Source organism: Neocloeon triangulifer, unplaced genomic scaffold (assembly GCF_031216515.1).
Source record: "Neocloeon triangulifer isolate White Clay Creek 2 clone unplaced genomic scaffold, ASM3121651v1 ptg000012l, whole genome shotgun sequence".
In the NCBI taxonomy this organism is placed as follows: Eukaryota; Metazoa; Arthropoda; class Insecta; order Ephemeroptera; family Baetidae; genus Neocloeon; species Neocloeon triangulifer.
The window spans coordinates 518,103-538,869 of NW_026775554.1; the positions used below are offsets into that span (position 1 = coordinate 518,103).

At 35.6% G+C, this 20,767-nt stretch overlaps 4 protein-coding genes across 5 annotated transcripts; 2 read left to right on the forward strand and 2 right to left on the reverse strand.

The window, feature by feature from the left end:
- Nucleotides 1–274: 274 nt before the first annotated feature.
- Nucleotides 275–3,946, forward strand: LOC132198330 (hemolymph lipopolysaccharide-binding protein-like). The gene is made up of 4 exons (XM_059622304.1): nucleotides 275–278; nucleotides 1,951–2,057; nucleotides 3,463–3,679; nucleotides 3,731–3,946. The coding sequence occupies exons 1-4, from the start codon at nucleotides 275–277 to the stop codon at nucleotides 3,910–3,912; spliced, it is 510 nt and encodes a 169-aa protein (XP_059478287.1). The 3' UTR covers nucleotides 3,913–3,946.
- A 913-nt stretch (nucleotides 3,947–4,859) lies between these two features.
- Nucleotides 4,860–5,928, forward strand: LOC132197898 (uncharacterized). The gene is made up of 6 exons (XM_059621497.1): nucleotides 4,860–5,009; nucleotides 5,075–5,158; nucleotides 5,217–5,253; nucleotides 5,310–5,368; nucleotides 5,424–5,528; nucleotides 5,592–5,928. The coding sequence occupies exons 1-5, from the start codon at nucleotides 4,860–4,862 to the stop codon at nucleotides 5,493–5,495; spliced, it is 402 nt and encodes a 133-aa protein (XP_059477480.1). The 3' UTR covers nucleotides 5,496–5,528; nucleotides 5,592–5,928.
- Nucleotides 5,929–15,133: 9,205 nt separating this feature from the next.
- On the reverse strand, nucleotides 15,134–16,317 carry LOC132198015 (uncharacterized). The gene is made up of 3 exons (XM_059621679.1): nucleotides 16,211–16,317; nucleotides 15,910–15,939; nucleotides 15,134–15,847 (listed from the first exon to the last, which is right to left on the reverse strand). The coding sequence occupies exons 1-3, from the start codon at nucleotides 16,274–16,276 to the stop codon at nucleotides 15,641–15,643; spliced, it is 303 nt and encodes a 100-aa protein (XP_059477662.1). The 5' UTR covers nucleotides 16,277–16,317; the 3' UTR covers nucleotides 15,134–15,640.
- Nucleotides 16,318–17,157: 840 nt separating this feature from the next.
- LOC132198006 (uncharacterized) lies at nucleotides 17,158–20,762 on the reverse strand. Of its 2 annotated transcripts, XM_059621666.1 has the most exons (9): nucleotides 20,561–20,762; nucleotides 19,748–19,917; nucleotides 19,537–19,690; nucleotides 18,841–19,380; nucleotides 18,646–18,783; nucleotides 18,050–18,202; nucleotides 17,890–17,998; nucleotides 17,604–17,834; nucleotides 17,158–17,515 (listed from the first exon to the last, which is right to left on the reverse strand). In XM_059621666.1, the coding sequence occupies exons 1-8, from the start codon at nucleotides 20,616–20,618 to the stop codon at nucleotides 17,615–17,617; spliced, it is 1,542 nt and encodes a 513-aa protein (XP_059477649.1). In that variant the 5' UTR covers nucleotides 20,619–20,762; the 3' UTR covers nucleotides 17,158–17,515; nucleotides 17,604–17,614. The 2 variants fall into 2 exon arrangements, with proteins under 2 accessions (XP_059477649.1, XP_059477648.1); XM_059621665.1 differs by having other exon boundaries at nucleotides 17,158–17,834; nucleotides 20,561–20,761.
- Between the last annotated feature and the right edge of the window lie 5 nt (nucleotides 20,763–20,767).

The following is a 20,767-nucleotide window of genomic DNA, read 5'->3' on the forward strand; positions in this document are numbered from 1 at the left end:
TCTTTTTCCGTTTTGTGACCGACGAGCACACGGTCATAAATAATAATGTGTCCAGAGTCCAGAATAAAAATCTTTTTACAAAACGGAAACATAATAAATTTTTATATTTTATTTTGCAATTTTGAGAAAATTGAAATGCAAAATAGTAAATGACGCAACAAGTTTTTCAAAGTAAAAAATTAACACTCTTAAATGAAAATTTGCGAGGAAAATTCATTTTACTTTCCAAAAAAGAAAATAATTACATTTCGGCTTATTTTCAAAATGACCCAATATGTGTATATTTAATCCATAGCATAAATCCGCATTTATTACAGATTAATACAAGGAATTGAAAATGTAATTTCCTTTATTATTAAAAAAGTTTAATGTAAAATATCGCAGGTAATGCTCGTTTTTTTGTTCTTGGCAGCCCTGGCCGCGTGGAAAAAATATTATTGCGACTTCAGACATGCGATGGTGGTGTAATGCAAAAGTTTTAAGCTTTCTCTGTCCCAAAAGAAGCGAGCCACATTCTCTTGATTGGCTGCACTTTGGCGATATTTGTAATTCTCTTGGGCCGTAAAAGAAACAATTCGGAAATTGGAGAAGAAAGAAAGTGGCCTGGTTGTGGTGAAAGACTAGATAAAGTTTTGTTTCTTCTAAAAATAAAATTGCTCAAAGTCAACAAAAACCTACAGACGCAAACAGACGCAATTGAAAAACGAATTGAGAGGAGAGGCAAGTTGCTGGATGCTCCAGGTTCTGTCAAATCTGCGCTAAACTGCGAGATAAGATTTGCCTAAAAGCATTTGTTGCGCTGGGATTATTTTACAAGCTCAATTATAAACGTGTAAATCTGTATGTGCTTATGGTGTAGACAAGATTGTGACGACAAAATCGAGTCGAGTTCATAATTCTTTGGAAAATAAGATTTACCACAAATATTCTCACTTCACAAGTCTTTATTTGTAACAGATAATCTGAAAATGAGCGATATTGTTGCTAAAAATGAATTACCGAAAATGTTTTTCCTGCGTGTATGAGCAAAGTTTGTGAAAATAGAATATTAAAATAAAGTTTTTTGCATTTGATCTCACTGAAACCGGTTCCAGCAATTCTTCTAACATCACCGAGGCCAGAAGTAGTAAATTACTAATTTATTATTCGCAGAATTCCTATCTGAACGCTCTTTATTGTTCATTTTCAGCAATAAAAGTATTTATCTTTTAGCCTTGGCCGTGAAGTTGAAATAAAAATCTTTTTGTTATGAATTGAGGCGAAAATCTAAAAAAACCAACATCAAAATCATCCCATTGATTCTCAGTGCAAAATTTAGTTACAAAAGTTAGGACCACAAGTGATTTAAACGTCGAATCGCCAGATTCATTACTTAAGAATTATTAATATTTACAACAAAATAATAGCACTGATTTATTACAATGAAAAAAAGACACCCAGATTCTTGCTTTAATTCATCAGTTTGAAGCGCGAGAAATTCCAAAATATAAATTCATTAGAAATAAATTCATGATTTTTGAGGAATTGGTGTTGAACGCTGAAAAATTGCATACAATATTTGCTTGAAATTTATATTTTGCTATTTAATTTCACCAACATTTCAAATGATTTTTACTTTTACAAAAAAGTTATAGTTTTATGACAGCCTAAAATAATAAATCGCTTGAATAAGACGAGTAATATTGAGGATGGAAATAATTAAGTCGTTAATTTATGAGTTCTATAAACTGATAAAACCATTTTATAAAATAAATGTTGCGATAAGGTGTACGGTATAATTTATTTTTTATCTGGTTCTCTGAAATTCATTATTTGTGTATGTGCCGCGTACAAGAACTGAATTGCCCTCGATTGCTTGATTACGAAAATAAAATTAAGAGATAAGAATGGTGGCCAATTAGGAGGAAGACAAATAAATATAAAAGGCCAAAATCGGCTTTCATTTGACAGTCGCACCAGATTCGTTTGCACCGCAGCAAAGCCAGCAAAGATGCAAAGTTCAGGAAAGCTGGCGGCTTTTCTCGCCCTCATTTGCGCCGCATTTCTACTCCCTGCAGGTGAAATTTCCTATAATTATAATTTTTTTCGTCTGAAAACTGCAGTAACGCAGAAAATATTGAATATGTTCTCAAAATTTTCAGTTGTCCAAATATATTTTCTTAAAAGAAAAATGCTGATTGAGAACAATCATATAATTTGAATTTGTTTGAAGAAGTTGACACTCCAGGAGAAGATCATGGAAATGAATGAATCGGGCTTTTCCTCGTCGCAAAAATTGTTCTTTATTCAAAAACAAAAGGCTCTACCAGCAAGAAAAATACAAAAAATCAGCAAAATTGAAAAACACCACATTTTAACATAAAAAAATCTTAAAAACTAACAATTTCAAGTACCAACCTATTTCATATATGAGCAAACGCGCTGCTCGCTGATTATTAGTCTTCTTTAATTTTCATGTTAAAATGTGGTGTTTTTCAATTTTGCTGATTTTGTTGTATTTTTCTTGCTCATGAGATAGGGTCGCAGAAACTGGTCGAGCCTTTTGTTTTTGAATAAAAAACTATTTTTGCAACGAGGAAAAGCCCGATTCATTCATTCCCATATAATTTGAAATTTGAAAACAGAAAAATCTCTAAAAGACTGTAGAATTTGCAAACAAAAAACAGAAATTGAGCCAGCAAAAATAATTCTATTAATTCTCAAATTGATATTTCCTTTATTTAGGAGGAAAATTACGCCAATTTAATTTATAATCGACTTCAGATTCTTCAGATATGTATATTTTTTCCTGAATGTTTCCAGTGGAGAGCTGAGACGGACAGGAATACTAGGGGTTATTCTCTTTGTCTCTGATTTTATATTTGCAGTTTTCTGATTTAATTATTTTTTAACTAACGTTGATTTCCGAATGAATTTACAACACGATTTAATCTATAATTGAAATGGAGACGACGTAGGGGAAACGTTGCGCTAGCAGTGAGAGCGACGACACATCTCGTTTGCCGATTTTTACCAGAATCGCCAAATCACTCTTCCGCACGGAACCAACGTGGGCTCGGTGCGTTGCTAGCGATGGCAGAGCGTTGTTGGAATGCGTTGATGTTGATGCGTTGATGGAATGCACACACACACAAAAAAACACTCTTTTCTGTTCAAATCTTAAAGAAGCCGGAGGCAACGCTTTTATTGGGTGCCTTGTAGGTTTTACAAAGTTCTGTTTCACGTCTAGCTTTGTTTGATTCTAATTTAGTTTAATTTACATTAATTGCTTTAAATAAAATAATCGCAGAGATTATTTTATTGGAATTTTTACTTTAAATTGAATTGATTTAAATTGGGAAGATGATGTTTGTGTTTGAAGTTAATTGTTTTTAATTTGGAATTTTTAATTTTAATTTCTTTTTGTAATTAAATTTGAATAAATTTAATTAATCTAAATTTAAGTAAAATTATTGGTCTCAGAGCAAATCTGCTGGGCTGACGCACGTGTTCCGCTCGGACAACAAGACCTTTGAGGAGGCGAAGGCGTCGTGCGAGAAATTGGGCGCCAAGTTGGCCGTGGCCAATTCGCAGGCGGAGGCGCAGCTGCTGCTCGACCTGGCCAAGTTGAGCGACCCCTGGGGCTGGTACGCGTTCGTGGGCCGCGTCAAGGAGGGCCAGCAGTGGCTCAACCTCGACGGTATTCGATCGGTAGAGATGATCAACGAAATGTTCTAAAATGTTGTTGCAGGGACGACGGTGGCCAGCTTCGAGTGGTGGAGGCGCGGCCAGCCCGAGAACAAACACGTCACGCTCCCGGACGGAACCAGTGCGATGGAAAATTGCGGCGCCATCTTCCCGGACGGCCTGCACGACGTCCCGTGTCAGTGGACGCTGTCCTACCTCTGCGAGTTCCCACGCGTGCCCTGCTAGAAATGTTTTTCCCAATAAAGACCGAAAATTGGATTTAAACTAGTTTTAAATTGCAAATCAATATTGGAATTTTCCCCATTTTTTCTCATATCTGATATGTTTGGATGAAAGAAAATGAGCTCTTTCTGAAAATAGCATAATTGATTCATTGGGAGTCGAAAGTGACATGTAAAGTCACGCCTATGAGGCCATAAAATTTAACAAAATTTGTTCGATTTTTCAGTATTTTTGCCAAAATAATCAAATTATGAGTAAAAACTGTGAAAACAATTATTATCTACCTCATTTTAAAATGAATTCCATTTCTTTTCTTTGAGGAACAAGAAAATTGTAGCCAGTCTAGAGGCTGATTTTCTTTCTTTGCTTTTGTCCGCGCCGAAATCGGTATTTAGGGAAAATTTGAACAAATAAGAAATCGTTACGCACACTTCTAAAATATCTGGATGAAAATTTTTTCTAACTTTCAATTTCAAGAGTTGCTTGAACACTTGGATGCTCAGGCAAAAGATATCCCGCGGTGATTGATGAATAAAATAACCAACGCTAACTCTTTCCGCGTTCATAACAAGGAGAGAAAACGCCTGCAACTCCAAACGCGGCAACCCGCTCGACTTCCCTACCCGGCGGGTTGCAAACTTCAACCTCTTCTCGATTCAACAGTTTCGATCTGAATTAATTTTGATAAATGCGCCACCCAATCCATTGTAAATATGAACTTTGCTGCTTGTCTTTCTGATAAGCTTGACACAAAATAAAATAAGCTCTCGTTTCATTACTCAAAATGAACTGGTGCGCAGCGCATAAAATTGTGTGGCTTCTTTTCGGCCTCACCGCCTTTTTCCAGACAGCCTCAGCCACTGAACTTCTCGATCACAAGGTATTCACAAGAATTATTAGATATCTGCACATCAATTAATTTATTTTCCTTAAAATATGCGTATGATGAAATGAACCAGCAAATTGTGACGGAGGAACCTGCAAAACGTGAGGCAGAGAAGAATTGCTCGGAAAAGGTGGCCCAGCTCGAGCTGCAGGTTTCAAATTTGACGCAACTGGGAGGCCTCTTGCTTGCAGAGTTCAAGCAAGCGTACGAAAATGTGAGATTTTTTAAGTTCTGCAAGAAATTTTCCCCAAAAAATTACATTAAATTTTTCCGTTTTAGGTGCAAGCGGAAGTTCAATCGCTACGAATGCAATTGGACAACGCCAGGGTGCACCAGTTGTACAAACTGATCGTCTTTGACGAGGTTTACATAATTTTTCTTCTTCATACCTGCATTTTGAAATAATTTTTATTTTTCACAGGAAAGGCAGAAAATAATCAAAATGTGCAACGCCAGCCGTGAGTAAATTTTTAGACGATTTTCTTCTCTTTCATTGTGGTTTTCTGGTCTGCAGGTTCGGCAAACCTGGTGATGCTGACCAACGGAAAAAAGTACTTTTTCTCTCAATCGACGGTAAATTTCATTTCAAATCAAATAATTCTCATCACACGAGTTGATTTTAAAAAAGGGGCCGTGGGAAAGGGCGAACGAGACCTGCGCTGCGATCCCACCATCAGGGACAGGGTTGACCTCAACGTGACCTGGACCGAGGCAAAGAAAAGGCTCGGTTATTGTGAGTTGTTTCTTCAACTAAAAAAGAATTCACCAAAATTCAGGCACTTTTGATTATGCGCAGGGAATAATTGGTGGGTTTCGGCGAGAAATTACGGGACGCAGTGGGACTTGAAATTTCGTTGGCACGACGGGACACCCCTGGCGCGGAGCAGCCCTTTGTGGGCGTCGAACGCAACCTGGCAATGCGTCAACGTCCCCGGCAACGCCAAAATCTTGGACAGCGACTACTGCAGCAAACACATGAACTTTGTTTGCGAAATGCCAGAAAAATGCTACTTTTAATTTCATCAAAATCGTTGAGATTTAATATCTACCTTTTGCATATTTTGTTTAAAAAAAAATCAGTTTCTAATTATTTGGCGTAAATTTCAATTAAAGTTTACAATGCGATTTCAGAACCCAGGAATAAAAATCAAAATTTTGACAATTAATTATTTAAAAAATTTTATTTCTCAAGCATATCCGAGCTTCTAGCAACCTTAATTAAGTACACTGAGGCTAAAAGCTTTTACCCAAGTCATAAAAAAGTAACACTAAAACAATTTCTACCAATTTAATAAATTAAAATAAGATATTATGCTTTATTTTAGTTGATGAAGTAAGAAGAGGAAGCGTAATTGAATGATTTATAGAGAGAAATGTTTTTTGCAATCTCGGCGTAATGCATGAGCTGCATGAGTTGCTAATTGCCAGGACGATTCACTCAGAGGTTGTAAAGGTGAATGTCAGGGCCAATGACGCGCGTCATGGCTGCTGTCGCACGCTCCTTTAGCACCATGCATTTTCAAACAAGGAAGCTACTTTTCTGCTCTACCAATTCAACTAAAAAAAAATTGGCGGAAGTTTGAGAGTGGAGAGTATAAACAAACACACACAGAGAAGACTGTTTTATTTAACCTTAAAACCACTTTCGCCCGCTTGACAATGCTCGTCTGGCAAATAAGAGAAAATGTTTGGGCACTTACGGATCATTTTACTTTGTGAGGATTTTTGTTGTTGAACGAGAGAGTGCAAATTACGTTGAATTCGCCAGCTGGTAAATTCACCAGCTGGTGACAATTATTTTTTTAATTTTTTTAAATTTAAATAAATTTAAATTTAATTTATTAATATTAATTTTATTAATAAAATATTTATAAAATTAATTTTTTTTTCTAATTTTTAAAATTTGAAATTTAATTTAATTCCTTTACCTTTATTCACAAATTAAATTTCGATTTATAAAAATTTTAAAAATATAAAAATAACCATCACCAGCTGGTGAATTCAGCTTGTGAATTCAGCTGGTGAATACAGCTGGTGAATTCAGCTGGTGAAATCACCAGCTGTTGAAATCAGCTGGTGATATCAGCTGGTGAAATCATCAGCTGGTGAATTCAGCTGGTGATATCAGCTGGTGAAATCACCAGATGGTGAATTCAGCTGGTGAAATCAGCTAGTGAATTCAACTGGTGAATTCAGCTGGTGAAATCAGCTGGTGAATTCAGCTGGTGAAATCAGCTGGTGAAATCATCAGCTGGTGAATTCAGCTGGTGAAATCACCAGTTGGTGAAATCAGCTGGTGAATTCAGCTGGTAAAATCACCAGCTGGTGAATTCAGCTGGTGAAATCATCTGGTGAAATCAGCTGGTGAAATCAGCTGGTGAATTCAGCTGGTGAAATCAGCTGGTGAAATCACCAGCTGCACGACTATCCACTGAGGCTAAAGTCACTCTACAGAGTCATTAAAAAGTGTCCGTACCAGAGCGTTAAGAAGCGGTAAATAAAAAACTTGAATTTTGAATAATAATTATACTTTAATTTTTTATTTTATCATTTCTGAGATATATCCGCACTTCTAGCCGCCTTAAATGATCCCACTGAGGCTAAAGGCACTCAACTGAGTCATAAAAAAATGTCCGTACCAGAGCGTTAAGAAGCGGAAAATAAAAAACTTGAATTTTGAATAATAATTATACTTTAATTTTTTATTTTATTATTTCTAAGCTATATCCGCACTTCTAGCCGCCCTAAATGATTCCACTGAGGCTAAAGGCACTAATCTGAGTCATAAAAAAGTGTCCGTACCAGAGCGTTAAGAAGCGGAAGTGAAAAAACTTGAATTTTGAATAATAATTATACTTTAATTTTTTATTGTATTATTTCTAAGCTATATCCGCACTTCTAGCCGCCCTAAATGATTCCACTGAGGCTAAAGGCACTCAACTGAGTCATAAAAAAGTGTCCGTACCAGAGCGTTAAGAAGCGGAAGTGAAAAAACTTGAATTTTGAATAATAATTATACTTTAATTTTTTATTGTATTATTTCTAAGCTATATCCGCACTTCTAGCCGCCCTAAATGATTCCACTGAGGCTAAAGGCACTCAACTGAGTCATAAAAAAGTGTCCGTACCAGAGCGTTAAGAAGCGGAAGTGAAAAAACTTGAATTTTGAATAATAATTATACTTTAATTTTTTATTTTATCATTTCTGAGATATATCCGCACTTCTAGCCGCCTTACATGATTCCACTGAGGCTAAAGGCACTCAACTGAGTCATAAAAAAGTGTCCGTACCAGGGCGTTAAGAAGCGGTAAAGAAAAAACTTGAATTTTGAATAATAATTATACTTTAATTTGTTATTTTATTATTTCTAAGCTATATCCGCACTTCTAGCCGCCTTACATGATTCCACTGAGGCTAAAGGCACTCAACTGAGTCATAAAAAAGTGTCCGTACCAGAGCGTTAAGAGGCGGGAAAGAAAAAACTTGAATTTTGAATAATAATTATGCTTTAATTTTTTATTTTATTATTTCTAAGCTATATCCGCACTTCTAGCCGCCTTACATGATTCCACTGAGGCTAAAGGCACTAAACTGAGTCATAAAAAAGTGTCCGTACCAGGGCGTTAAGAAGCGGTAAAGAAAAAACTTGAATTTTGAATAATAATTATACTTTAATTTTTTATTGTATTATTTCTAAGCTATATCCGCACTTCTAGCCGCCCTAAATGATTCCACTGAGGCTAAAGGCACTAAACTGAGTCATAAAAAAGTGTCCGTACCAGAGCGTTAAGAAGCGGGAAAGAAAAAACTTGAATTTTGAAAAATAATTATACTTTAATTTGTTATTTTATTATTTTTAAGCTATATCCGCACTTCTAGCCGCCTTACATGATTCCACTGAGGCTAAAGGCACTCAACTGAGTCATAAAAAAGTGTCCGTACCAGAGCGTTAAGAGGCGGGAAAGAAAAAACATGAATTTTGAATAATAATTATGCTTTAATTTTTTATTTTATTATTTCTAAGCTATATCCGCACTTCTAGCCGCCCTAAATGATTCCACTGAGGCTAAAGGCACTAATCTGAGTCATAAAAAAGTGTCCGTACCAGAGCGTTAAGAAGCGGGAAAGAAAAAACTTGAATTTTGAATAATAATTATGCTATAATTTTTTATTTTATTATTTCTAAGCTATATCCGCACTTCTAGCCGCCCTAAATGATTCCACTGAGGCTAAAGGCACTCAACTGAGTCATAAAAAAGTGTCCGTACCAGAGCGTTAAGAGGCGGGAAAGAAAAAACATGAATTTTGAATAATAATTATACTTTAATTTTTTATTTTGTCATTTCTGAGATATATCCGCACTTCTAGCCGCCTTACATGATTCCACTGAGGCTAAAGGCACTCAACTGAGTCATAAAAAAAATGTCCGTACCAGAGCGTTAAGAAGCGGTAAATAAAAAACTTGAATTTTGAATAATAATTATACTTTAATTTTTTATTGTATTATTTCTAAGCTATATCCGCACTTCTAGCCGCCCTAAATGATTCCACTGAGGCTAAAGGCACTAAACTGAGTCATAAAAAAGTGTCCGTACCAGAGCGTTAAGAAGCGGAAGTGAAAAAACTTGAATTTTGAATAATAATTATACTTTAATTTTTTATTGTATTATTTCTAAGCTATATCCGCACTTCTAGCCGCCCTAAATGATTCCACTGAGGCTAAAGGCACTCAACTGAGTCATAAAAAAGTGTCCGTACCAGAGCGTTAAGAGGCGGGAAAGAAAAAACATGAATTTTGAATAATAATTATGCTTTAATTTTTTATTTTATTATTTCTAAGCTATATCCGCACTTCTAGCCGCCCTAAATGATTCCACTGAGGCTAAAGGCACTAATCTGAGTCATAAAAAAGTGTCCGTACCAGAGCGTTAAGAAGCGGGAAAGAAAAAACTTGAATTTTGAATAATAATTATGCTATAATTTTTTATTTTATTATTTCTAAGCTATATCCGCACTTCTAGCCGCCCTAAATGATTCCACTGAGGCTAAAGGCACTCAACTGAGTCATAAAAAAGTGTCCGTACCAGAGCGTTAAGAGGCGGGAAAGAAAAAACATGAATTTTGAATAATAATTATGCTTTAATTTTTTATTTTATTATTTCTAAGCTATATCCGCACTTCTAGCCGCCCTAAATGATTCCACTGAGGCTAAAGGCACTCAACTGAGTCATAAAAAAAATGTCCGTACCAGAGCGTTAAGAAGCGGTAAATAAAAAACTTGAATTTTGAATAATAATTATACTTTAATTTTTTATTTTGTCATTTCTGAGATATATCCGCACTTCTAGCCGCCTTACATGATTCCACTGAGGCTAAAGGCACTAAACTGAGTCATAAAAAAGTGTCCGTACCAGGGCGTTAAGAAGCGGTAAAGAAAAAACTTGAATTTTGAATAATAATTATACTTTAATTTTTTATTTTATTATTTCTAAGCTATATCCGCACTTCTAGCCGCCTTACATGATTCCACTGAGGCTAAAGGCACTCAACTGAGTCATAAAAAAAATGTCCGTACCAGAGCGTTAAGAAGCGGTAAATAAAAAACTTGAATTTTGAATAATAATTATACTTTAATTTTTTATTTTATTATTTCTAAGCTATATCCGCACTTCTAGCCGCCTTACATGATTCCACTGAGGCTAAAGGCACTCAACTGAGTCATAAAAAAGTGTCCGTACCAGAGCGTTAAGAGGCGGGAAAGAAAAAACATGAATTTTGAATAATAATTATACTTTAATTTTTTATTGTATTATTTCTAAGCTATATCCGCACTTCTAGCCGCCCTAAATGATTCCACTGAGGCTAAAGGCACTCAACTGAGTCATAAAAAAAATGTCCGTACCAGAGCGTTAAGAAGCGGTAAATAAAAAACTTGAATTTTGAATAATAATTATACTTTAATTTTTTATTTTATTATTTCTAAGCTATATCCGCACTTCTAGCCGCCCTAAATGATTCCACTGAGGCTAAAGGCACTAAACTGAGTCATAAAAAAATGTCCGTACCAGAGCGTTAAGAAGCGGTAAATAAAAAACTTGAATTTTGAATAATAATTATACTTTAATTTGTTATTTTATTATTTTTAAGCTATATCCGCACTTCTAGCCGCCTTACATGATTCCACTGAGGCTAAAGGCACTAAACTGAGTCATAAAAAAGTGTCCGTACCAGAGCGTTAAGAAGCGGGAAAGAAAAAACTTGAATTTTGAATAATAATTATACTTTAATTTTTTATTTTATCGTTTCTGAGATATATCCGCACTTCTAGCCGCCTTACATGATTCCACTGAGGCTAAAGGCACTAAACTGAGTCATAAAAAAGTGTCCGTACCAGAGCGTTAAGAAGCGGAAGTGAAAAAACTTGAATTTTGAATAATAATTATACTTTAATTTTTTATTTTATCATTTCTGAGATATATCCGCACTTCTAGCCGCCCTAAATGATTCCACTGAGGCTAAAGGCACTCAACTGAGTCATAAAAAAATGTCCGTACCAGAGCGTTAAGAAGCGGTAAATAAAAAACTTGAATTTTGAATAATAATTATACTTTAATTTTTTATTTTATTATTTCTGAGATATATCCGCACTTCTAGCCGCCTTACATGATTCCACTGAGGCTAAAGGCACTCAACTGAGTCATAAAAAAGTGTCCGTACCAGAGCGTTAAGAAGCGGAAGTGAAAAAACTTGAATTTTGAATAATAATTATACTTTAATTTTTTATTTTATCGTTTCTGAGATATATCCGCACTTCTAGCCGCCCTAAATGATTCCACTGAGGCTAAAGGCACTCAACTGAGTCATAAAAAAATGTCCGTACCAGAGCGTTAAGAAGCGGAAGTGAAAAAACTTGAATTTTGAATAATAATTATACTTTAATTTTTTATTTTATCGTTTCTGAGATATATCCGCACTTCTAGCCGCCTTAAATGTTTCCACTGAGGCTAAAGGCACAAAACTGAGTCATAAAAAAGTGTCCGTACCAGAGCGTTAAGTAGCGGAAGTGAAAAAACTTGAATTTTGAATAATAATTATACTTTAATTTTTTATTTTATCATTTCTGAGATATATCCGCACTTCTAGCCGCCTTACATGATTCCACTGAGGCTAAAGGCACTAAACTGAGTCATAAAAAAGTGTCCGTACCAGAGCGTTAAGTAGCGGAAGTGAAAAAACTTGAATTTTGAATAATAATTATACTTTAATTTTTTATTTTATCATTTCTGAGATATATCCGCACTTCTAGCCGCCTTACATGATTCCACTGAGGCTAAAGGCACTAAACTGAGTCATAAAAAAGTGTCCGTACCAGAGCGTTAAGTAGCGGAAGTGAAAAAACTTGAATTTTGAATAATAATTATACTTTAATTTTTTATTTGATCATTTCTGAGATATATCCGCACTTCTAGCCGCCTTACATGATTCCACTGAGGCTAAAGGCACTCAACTGAGTCATAAAAAAGTGTCCGTACCAGAGCGTTAAGAAGCGGAAGTGAAAAAACTTGAATTTTGAATAATAATTATACTTTAATTTTTTATTTGATCATTTCTGAGATATATCCGCACTTCTAGCCGCCTTACATGATTCCACTGAGGCTAAAGGCACTCAACTGAGTCATAAAAAAGTGTCCGTACCAGAGCGTTAAGAGGCGGGAAAGAAAAAACATGAATTTTGAATAATAATTATACTTTAATTTTTTATTTTATCATTTCTGAGATATATCCGCACTTCTAGCCGCCTTAAATGTTTCCACTGAGGCTAAAGGCACAAAACTGAGTCATAAAAAAGGGTCCGTACCAGAGCGTTAAGAAGCGGTAAAGAAAAAACTTTAATTTTGAATAATATTTTTATACTTTAAAATTTTATTTACTTTTTTTAAGCTTTTTCAAGTTTCTATCTTCTGATCGGTGCAAAATTTGTAGCCGAGTGATAAATAGATGTTTCCTGTTTTTCGACTTGTAATAACAATAATCATAAATTTGTAACTGCAATATCCTTAACAGATTAAAATGAGTTGCTAAAATTTTACACACTCACACACGCCAAGCAGCAACACAAGAAGCGTGGCCTCATCTTTGTCATGCTTTCAAACTGATTAAATATTCCCTTGCTTGCCAATTCACGCCTTTGGAACTTTTTGATCTGTTGATAGAAATTCAATTTTCATATAAATTTAGTAAATTTAGTAATGTATTCTGTTCAGAAAAGAAATCTTTTGAAAGATAAAATGCGTAATTTAAATAAACTGATTTCTTGTGTAGGATATTTTGAATATAAACGAAACTTTAATTTGAAAGCTTCGTTTCTTCTCCTTTCATCTTCATTTTCTTGCTTCAAGTCAATTTAATTATCAATTTTTTCCGCAAATTGAGATCAGTTTTATTAAATTAGATAGCGATCCGACCCAAAATTTGTAAACGCAATTTTCTTTCTTTATAATAATGGGTCTTGATTTTTGATCTCTTCAATTATGGCAATTAAGCATAAATTATTATAACTTTATTTTAGAAAACAAGATTGGCTGATCAATGAAAACGTAATTGCTTCAATATTTTATAGTGAACTTTTATTAACAAACAAAAAAACACAAACAAAAACTGATAAAAATTTCAGCTGAAAGAGGAAAACGACGCATTTTCCCCAATTTTTTCAGATTTAAAGTTTTCACCAAAAAGGTTTTATCAATTTGAGGCTCCTGGCAAAACCAAATTTGAGCACAGTTGATGAGAACCGATATCAGGCCAAAAATTAAAGAGACTTACCTTACATGGTGCCGCGGTTGGAACGATGATCACATTTTAGGACGGTCGTCGCTTGGTGCTTCCCAGGAACTCGAATTTGCTGGGATTTTTCGAAAAAAAAAACACTCATTTTGGGACCGAATTTGGAGATAAAACGCACAATCACGACATCACGCGTCTCTTTGTAAACAATTACTGACCCAGCCCCCTCATTTCCCCTCCGTTTACGCAAGAGAAAAAGGGCGCGAATATGCACGGCAGAGGAGAAACGGCGGGAAAATGAAGGGGTCGGTAATTGTTTATAAAGAGACGTGATGTCGTGATGTGAGTTTCAAAATGAGTGTTCTTTTCGAAGAAATCCCAGCAAATTCGGGTCCCTGAGAAGCGATCACAATCCCTCAATTTGATCATCGTTCCAGCCATGGCTCAAGGCAAGTCTCTTATTTTGAACCTGATTTCGCTCCTCGCCAAAACGGCTCAAACTTAGAATTTGGGATCACCAGGAACCTCAAATTGATAAACTTTTTCTTCAATGCTGAAAGTGAATGAAAATTTGAAGATTTTTTAATTCTAAACAGCCAACATTCAGTCTTTCACATATTTTTAAGATATATAGAAGACAATAAATTCAATCATTTATATTCTAGATGCAACGCTTTTAAATTTTCCGAAATTTTCAAAACAGAGTGGAAATTGTCTGAAATTTTGCGAAATTTAAAATTGGAAGCTCAGATTCAGAAAAACAACGCAAATTGGAATAAAATATGTATATAAGAATTGCAAGTGTGACGAAATCAAGGCTTCTTGCAGGGTCTTTGGGCGAACTCGCAGACGTAGGGCTGCGCCCACTCGCAGGGGACGTCGTGCAGGCCGTCCGAGTAGATGGCGCCGCACGCCTCGGTCACTCTGGTTCCGTCCGGAAGCGTGACGACTTTGCTATCTGGTTGGCCGGGTCTGGTATGTTTTTAGAGCCGTTTGTTTTTTGAATAAAAACAATTTTACAACGAGGAAAAGCCCGACTCTTCATTTACAAAATTAACGTATGCTTAAATTTTCACTCCCTAACACACACAATCCTACTTTTGAGAGTTTCGAATTGTATTTTTAAGTTAATTAAATAATAGATTTGAACATCAAAATCACAATTATATTTTGAATGCTAAATAGTTTCAAACCTAAAATTTCATTATAGCACGAATAAGTTCATATTAAAATTTAAGCTTGATAAATTTTAATAAAGAAACAAATCTCTGCGGTTTCAGCTGCAGATATATTTTAAGGAATTAAATATGTCAACTTTTTAGCTTATATTTTATGAGTTATCGGTTAAAAGGAACGGGTCAGAATAAGAACTACAATGAAATGGTTAGTGCTTCAAGTTGCAAATGTTTTGACAATAATAAAGTTCTAATTTGTAAAACGCTTAATTTTGTGCATGCCTTTTAAATATTATATAATGTTGTTTGTTTTGTCTACTCGTGGAATGACAAAAATTTATTTAAAATAACTTTTATTCGCGCTTTCATGAATCGTTTTGAAAAGTTTTAAATATTTCATTAACAATAAGCTATAAAATGAACAAGAACAATTTTTGTGTGCAGTGGACAAAAATTTATGATGACAAAATTTCTCGGCCGAATATTGATGACACCAAAAAGTTACCCTGATATTGCAATTAGATACTTCAATTTTGGTGTCCAGATAATTTTTCTATTAACGTGATTTGCCATTCCCAAATCACGCTTGTTCCTCTATTTTTCAAGGGCATACGTTGAAAATACGTTCCAGTCTTTTAAATTTAGATTTTTTTAGACTATTTCCTTTTAAAATTTTAAAAACAGATAAAAATGCTCTTTTTGATAAAATTTATTTCAATATCTCGGCACACATAATTAATTTGATAAATTTGATTTTATCTCGGCACTGAATATTTTATAAAATTGAAAAAAAAAACATTTAAAACATTTATCTTTTTGTATACCAAAATTTCAAATTTATTAAATGACTTTTGCAACAAATGAGTGAAAAATTGCTGAAATCATCTACTGCGTAGACCATCCACCTGGGTCGGGGATGTCGCCAGGAAGATTCGGCCGCGGAAGGCGGGGCGGACGGGGCGTTAGACGTATAAGCCATAAGCGACGCACCGGCCGACGCAGTTCAACGTCGGCCGCTGCGGCAGACACGTCGTCCTCGTCCTGCGCCACCACTGACGCCACCAGCACCGCCGCCGCCAACAACACAATCACCTTCGATTTCAAGATTGCATTTAAAAATCGTGTCACATTTTTACGAAAATAAAAATTATTACCAACTTGGCCATCTTCAAGATTTCCTCCTTCTAGACAAGATAAGATAAAATTTAATTAAGAAAATTCAACTTTTTTTTATCAAAATGTCGAAAAAATTAAAGTTTTTATCCGTCCTGCACAACTTTCATTTAAAAAAATAAACCATTTTTATATATATATAAAAAAAAAAAAATGAATTGAGTAAAATCAGTGAAATTGCATTTAACTAATTGTGTGGTGTTAAAACATATCATGAATTAATCAAAATATAGCAATGTGTGCAGCCGAGAATTTAAGTAGATGTAAGAAGAAAAATTTTACCAAAATCGTCAGAAGAGCTCTTGTTTGAGACGCACAAGTTTTAAGAGTCCTTTTATAGTCAGTCATCGTCTAAAAAGCGGAAACCGCGCACTGTTGGCATTGAAAATTTTGCTGTTAACATTTTTAGCGATTTATTTTTAATCTAACCAAAAAGTGACATTGAATTTGTTTTTTAAATTTTACATGCGAACATGCAAATTTCCCACCACAAAATTTCTTCCTGTTTTGCCTTTAAATGTCACTTAATTTAACTTAATTATTTCTCACAGGGTGTTATTTCAATTTCAAATTACAAAAGCACTATTAATCTGGCCAAATACAAAGGTTTATGCAAGATTGAGCGGACCAACAGTAGATTAAAAATTTGAAAATATAGATGACGAATTATAGCAAACGTTATTTTTTTCTTTTTGATTCAAGGAAAACACGACACTTAGTTAGTAAACCACAATAAATTATCCTGAAAGTTGTGGAATTTAAAATAAAGAGAAAATTATTCATTGGAAGTAGCATTTCGTTTTTAAAATCCACAAATTAATTTAAAAATGCCAAAAAATATTGAGATAACGCGAACTTATTTTGGCATTTGAAATTATTCTTGAAGCTTAAAATTTCATGAGTATTTTCGTATTAAATACCATCAATATTCCTCAATACTATTTTTCTGAAAAACAATTTCAAAACAAAAATATATATAAAAATATGTTGTTGAACAATCTTGCTAACCACAAGTCTGAAGGAAATTCTTTGTAAACTTACGGAAGTTGCAATAAATTCAATATCGGCGACTCTTGCTACATTTAGGTCTGAAAGAAATTTTATTTGAACCTGCGGAAATGGTAATAATTCCATAATAATGACGACAACAAAATATGATACAAAAAACCTTCTAAAAATTTTGATCCGTTACAAGAATAAAATTGAGGAGTTTAATGAAGGGTCTGAAGTGCATTTTTTGACTTTATTGAAATTTTTTGATAGAATTTTGGTGTTTCGTTTGTCAGCTTAAGGGATGAATGAAAATAATCAATTTTACGCGATCTCAAAGATTCATGTTGAAATTTTATCCAATTAAAATGATACCAATTATCAGGATTATTGGAATAAAAGTGACTTTTTTCAGATAATATTAATGATTATTTTTCACGATCACCCATATTTTCTCCACATACTCCAGCCTTATCCATAACAATAAAATTCTCTTCGAAAAAGTGCAATTACAATCACTTATATTTTATTTATCCTGTCTCTTTCTCCCATTCCAAAAGAAACGTAAAAAGCAGTCTCTTTTTCCATTGCCTGTAACTGAAGAAAAAAAAATATGGATTTCACTTGCAAACTCAGTCGTAAAAGTCAATTGATCCGAAACGCACGCACGAATTCAATCACAGACCAAAATCATCTTCACTCGGCGATTTCGTCGGCGGCGTTGTCGGCGCTGTCGCCCCTTCGCCAGATGGGCCGGTTCCTGCCCGAGGCCGCCGGTTCGATCAGGGGGTCTCGGTGGTCCCGGTTGGGGTGGACGGCGTCCATGAACGCCTCCCTCAACCGCCCCAAAAACGTCTTATACTGCAGCTCGTCGTTGCTCTGGCCAAAGTCAAAGTCGGCCACCTCCACGTTGAACCTTAAAAAAAATCCACTCTTAACACGAAAAATTACAAATTTTGCATTCAAATCACCTTCGCCTGTTTTGAATGAAGAGGGCCACGCCGAAGACGACGATCACCATGGCCAGGATGATGAACGCCACCGGAACTATGATCACCGACAGCTGCGGCTGCTTCTTGACTGCAAAATTTAAAAATGAAATAAAATTTCATTCGATAGAATTAATTTCACCTTCGTAAATGTTGATGGTGACCGGATGGACAACTTTGGCCACGTTGTTCTTGATGACCATCACGATGGTCACGGTTTTCTGCTTGTACAGCAGTCTTGTGATTGGGAAATCGCAAAACTCGGTGACATCGGTTCCGTCACAAGTTTCATTCCCTGAAACAAATATTGAAAAAAAAAACGGTAATTTTTCTCTGTAGCATTTGTTTCAAGAAATTGAATTCATTGGAAAAACTGAATATTTGAAATTAGCATTGTTCCTTGTCTGAATTTTCTGAATTTTTTTTTCCTCAAAATTGGCAGAGGCAGAACCAAAATTTGATGAAAAATCTCACCAAATCACATTCATGAAAAAATAAATCAATAAGTCAGTTGACAATTAAAATTTACTTCGGAGAAGTTTTTAATTTCAGTGTATATATAATTTTGGTATCTACCCTGATAAAAATGTGTGCCTAAAATAATTGGTAATTTTGATTTTATTTTGCCAAATTAATTGCAGTAGCTTGATTCAACTACATTCTATTAATTTTAATCAAACTAATTATTAAAAATAAGTTATTTTGAAAAATTCATGAAGCAATAAAAAATGATCGCACCTGTAACATTGTAACTGCCAGGGTGGTACAAGAGGCAGTGCCTGAAGGGCGACGACCCCGCGCACCTGACCTTGAGATTCAAAACCTGCCCCTCTTTGATCCAGTAGTTTCCGTCGATGGTCACATTGAACACTGGCGCTGCCGAAGAAAGTAAATTAAAGAATTTAAGACATTTAATTTTTAGATAAAAGTTACAGTTGCTCTCGAGAAGCCTGTGGGCGTATCCGACTGTCTTGCTGGGGTCAGGGGGCACCACGGTGTCGTTCAGGCAGATATTGGGCACATAAGTATCGAGGTCAACGACCTTGGCCCCTCGACTCTTCACCGTCGAGGACTTGTGGGTGGTGGTTGTGGTTGGCTTTGTGGTTGTGGTGGTGCTCGAGGTGGTTGTTGTTGTTGGTTTGGTGGTGGTTGTGGTTGTTGTCGTAGTGGTGGTGGTGGTGGTGGGAGGGGCGGGGGTGGGGAGAGGGTCGTAGGAGACGAGGACGAGCGCCTCGACGTTGTGCTCCTGGTCGGGGCCCGAGTAGTCGAACTCAAACGTGTTGTTGGCCGAGCGGCCGTAGAAGACGCAGTCGACGAACCAGTAGGTCATGACCTGGGTGGCGTTCCTGGCCAGGAACGCCGCGTCCGGCTCGCTGAAGACCACCCTGTGCCGCACCACCGTCGTGTTCCGCACAAACTTCTCAGGAACCACCTCGTTGTTCTGCAGCACCTGCAGCTCTATGTTCAAATTGTCTGCAAAATTACAACAAATTTGGATTATTTTCAATTTCCTACCAAATTACTTTTTTCATTAAACTTGGTCACCTTTTTTTTAATATATAAATCCCTGATTTCAATTTGATGTTTCTTTTTCTAAACAAATCCGAGTTGAAAAGTTTCTTTACTAACTTGTGACATAAAAGACTTTGCGCTGACTGGTGATCGTGTACCAAACGATGAACTGCTTTTCGACCTTGACCTCGGCGATGTACGGCCCCGGGACAAAGCCTCCGTTCTTGTCGTAGGTCACGTTCCAGTACCGAACCGTCGAGTTGCCCTCGGACTAGAAATTTCAAATGATTTTTGAAAATTTTGGTGATAATTTAATCGAAATTTGAACCTCAAAGTAGTGGGCGTTGATCCCGTTGTCTCGGAAGGAGAATTTGTAGTTTGTGGCCGAATTGTGAATTCCGCCGCACCTGAGCTCTGCTCGGAAGGTGATCGTGGCGCCCAAAACGGCAGGACCGTTGTCCGTGATGTCCACTTCACAGTCCTCAAACAGTTTCGCTCCTAAAAAACATCAATATTTTGTTACAAATTCAAATTAAATTAGATAAAATCACTAAATTGTAATTTATCTTAAGTCTTTTTGACAATTTACTTTAATTTCAAAAGATATTTTACTCACTTGTCTTCTCAATTTTTGAGTTGCATATAAAAATTTTGTGGTAATATTTTTCAAATATTTCACGCAACATATAATATTAAACACTGGCAATTTGTATCATTAACTAATTGCGTCTCATTTGCAGCTATTATTGCCTCATTGAATGATTGTGATCGAGTAAAAGAAATTGACTGTTTTTTAAGCCAACAAAAGTGTCTGAAACTATTTTGGCAAAGCCATTCGAATTAAGAATTTTTTTAAATACCAAAAATAATAGTAATCAACTAGGAAATTTTCAGAATAATTAAAGTGAATGATTACAAACAAAAATTAAAATTTAGGCCAAAACGTTTGTACAAATAACATCGCGTTTCCTTCTGCAATATTGATAACAAACTTCATTTGGAACCTTTGAAACGATAATTTCGTCTTAATTTATCACGAAAATAGATTTTATTGGTCCCAATTTTAATTAAGAAGGTTTTTTTAGTTCATATATTTTCTTTATGATTTTGAGTGCCGAGATTCGGCGACCATTAATCTTACCGACGTGATGAGTGATCAGAAGCAGAGAAACGGACACAAATCCTGCGTTGGACAGCATGTCTGCAATTGCCAACCTCTAAGGACGCGTCTCAACACGTACGGACATTGTCCGAATGCCGATTTTCCTCGTTTTCGGACGACTTCTGTCTGCTTTTCCAGCTCAGCTGTCAAACTCGACTCGAGCCGATGACGTCACTGAGCTCGCTT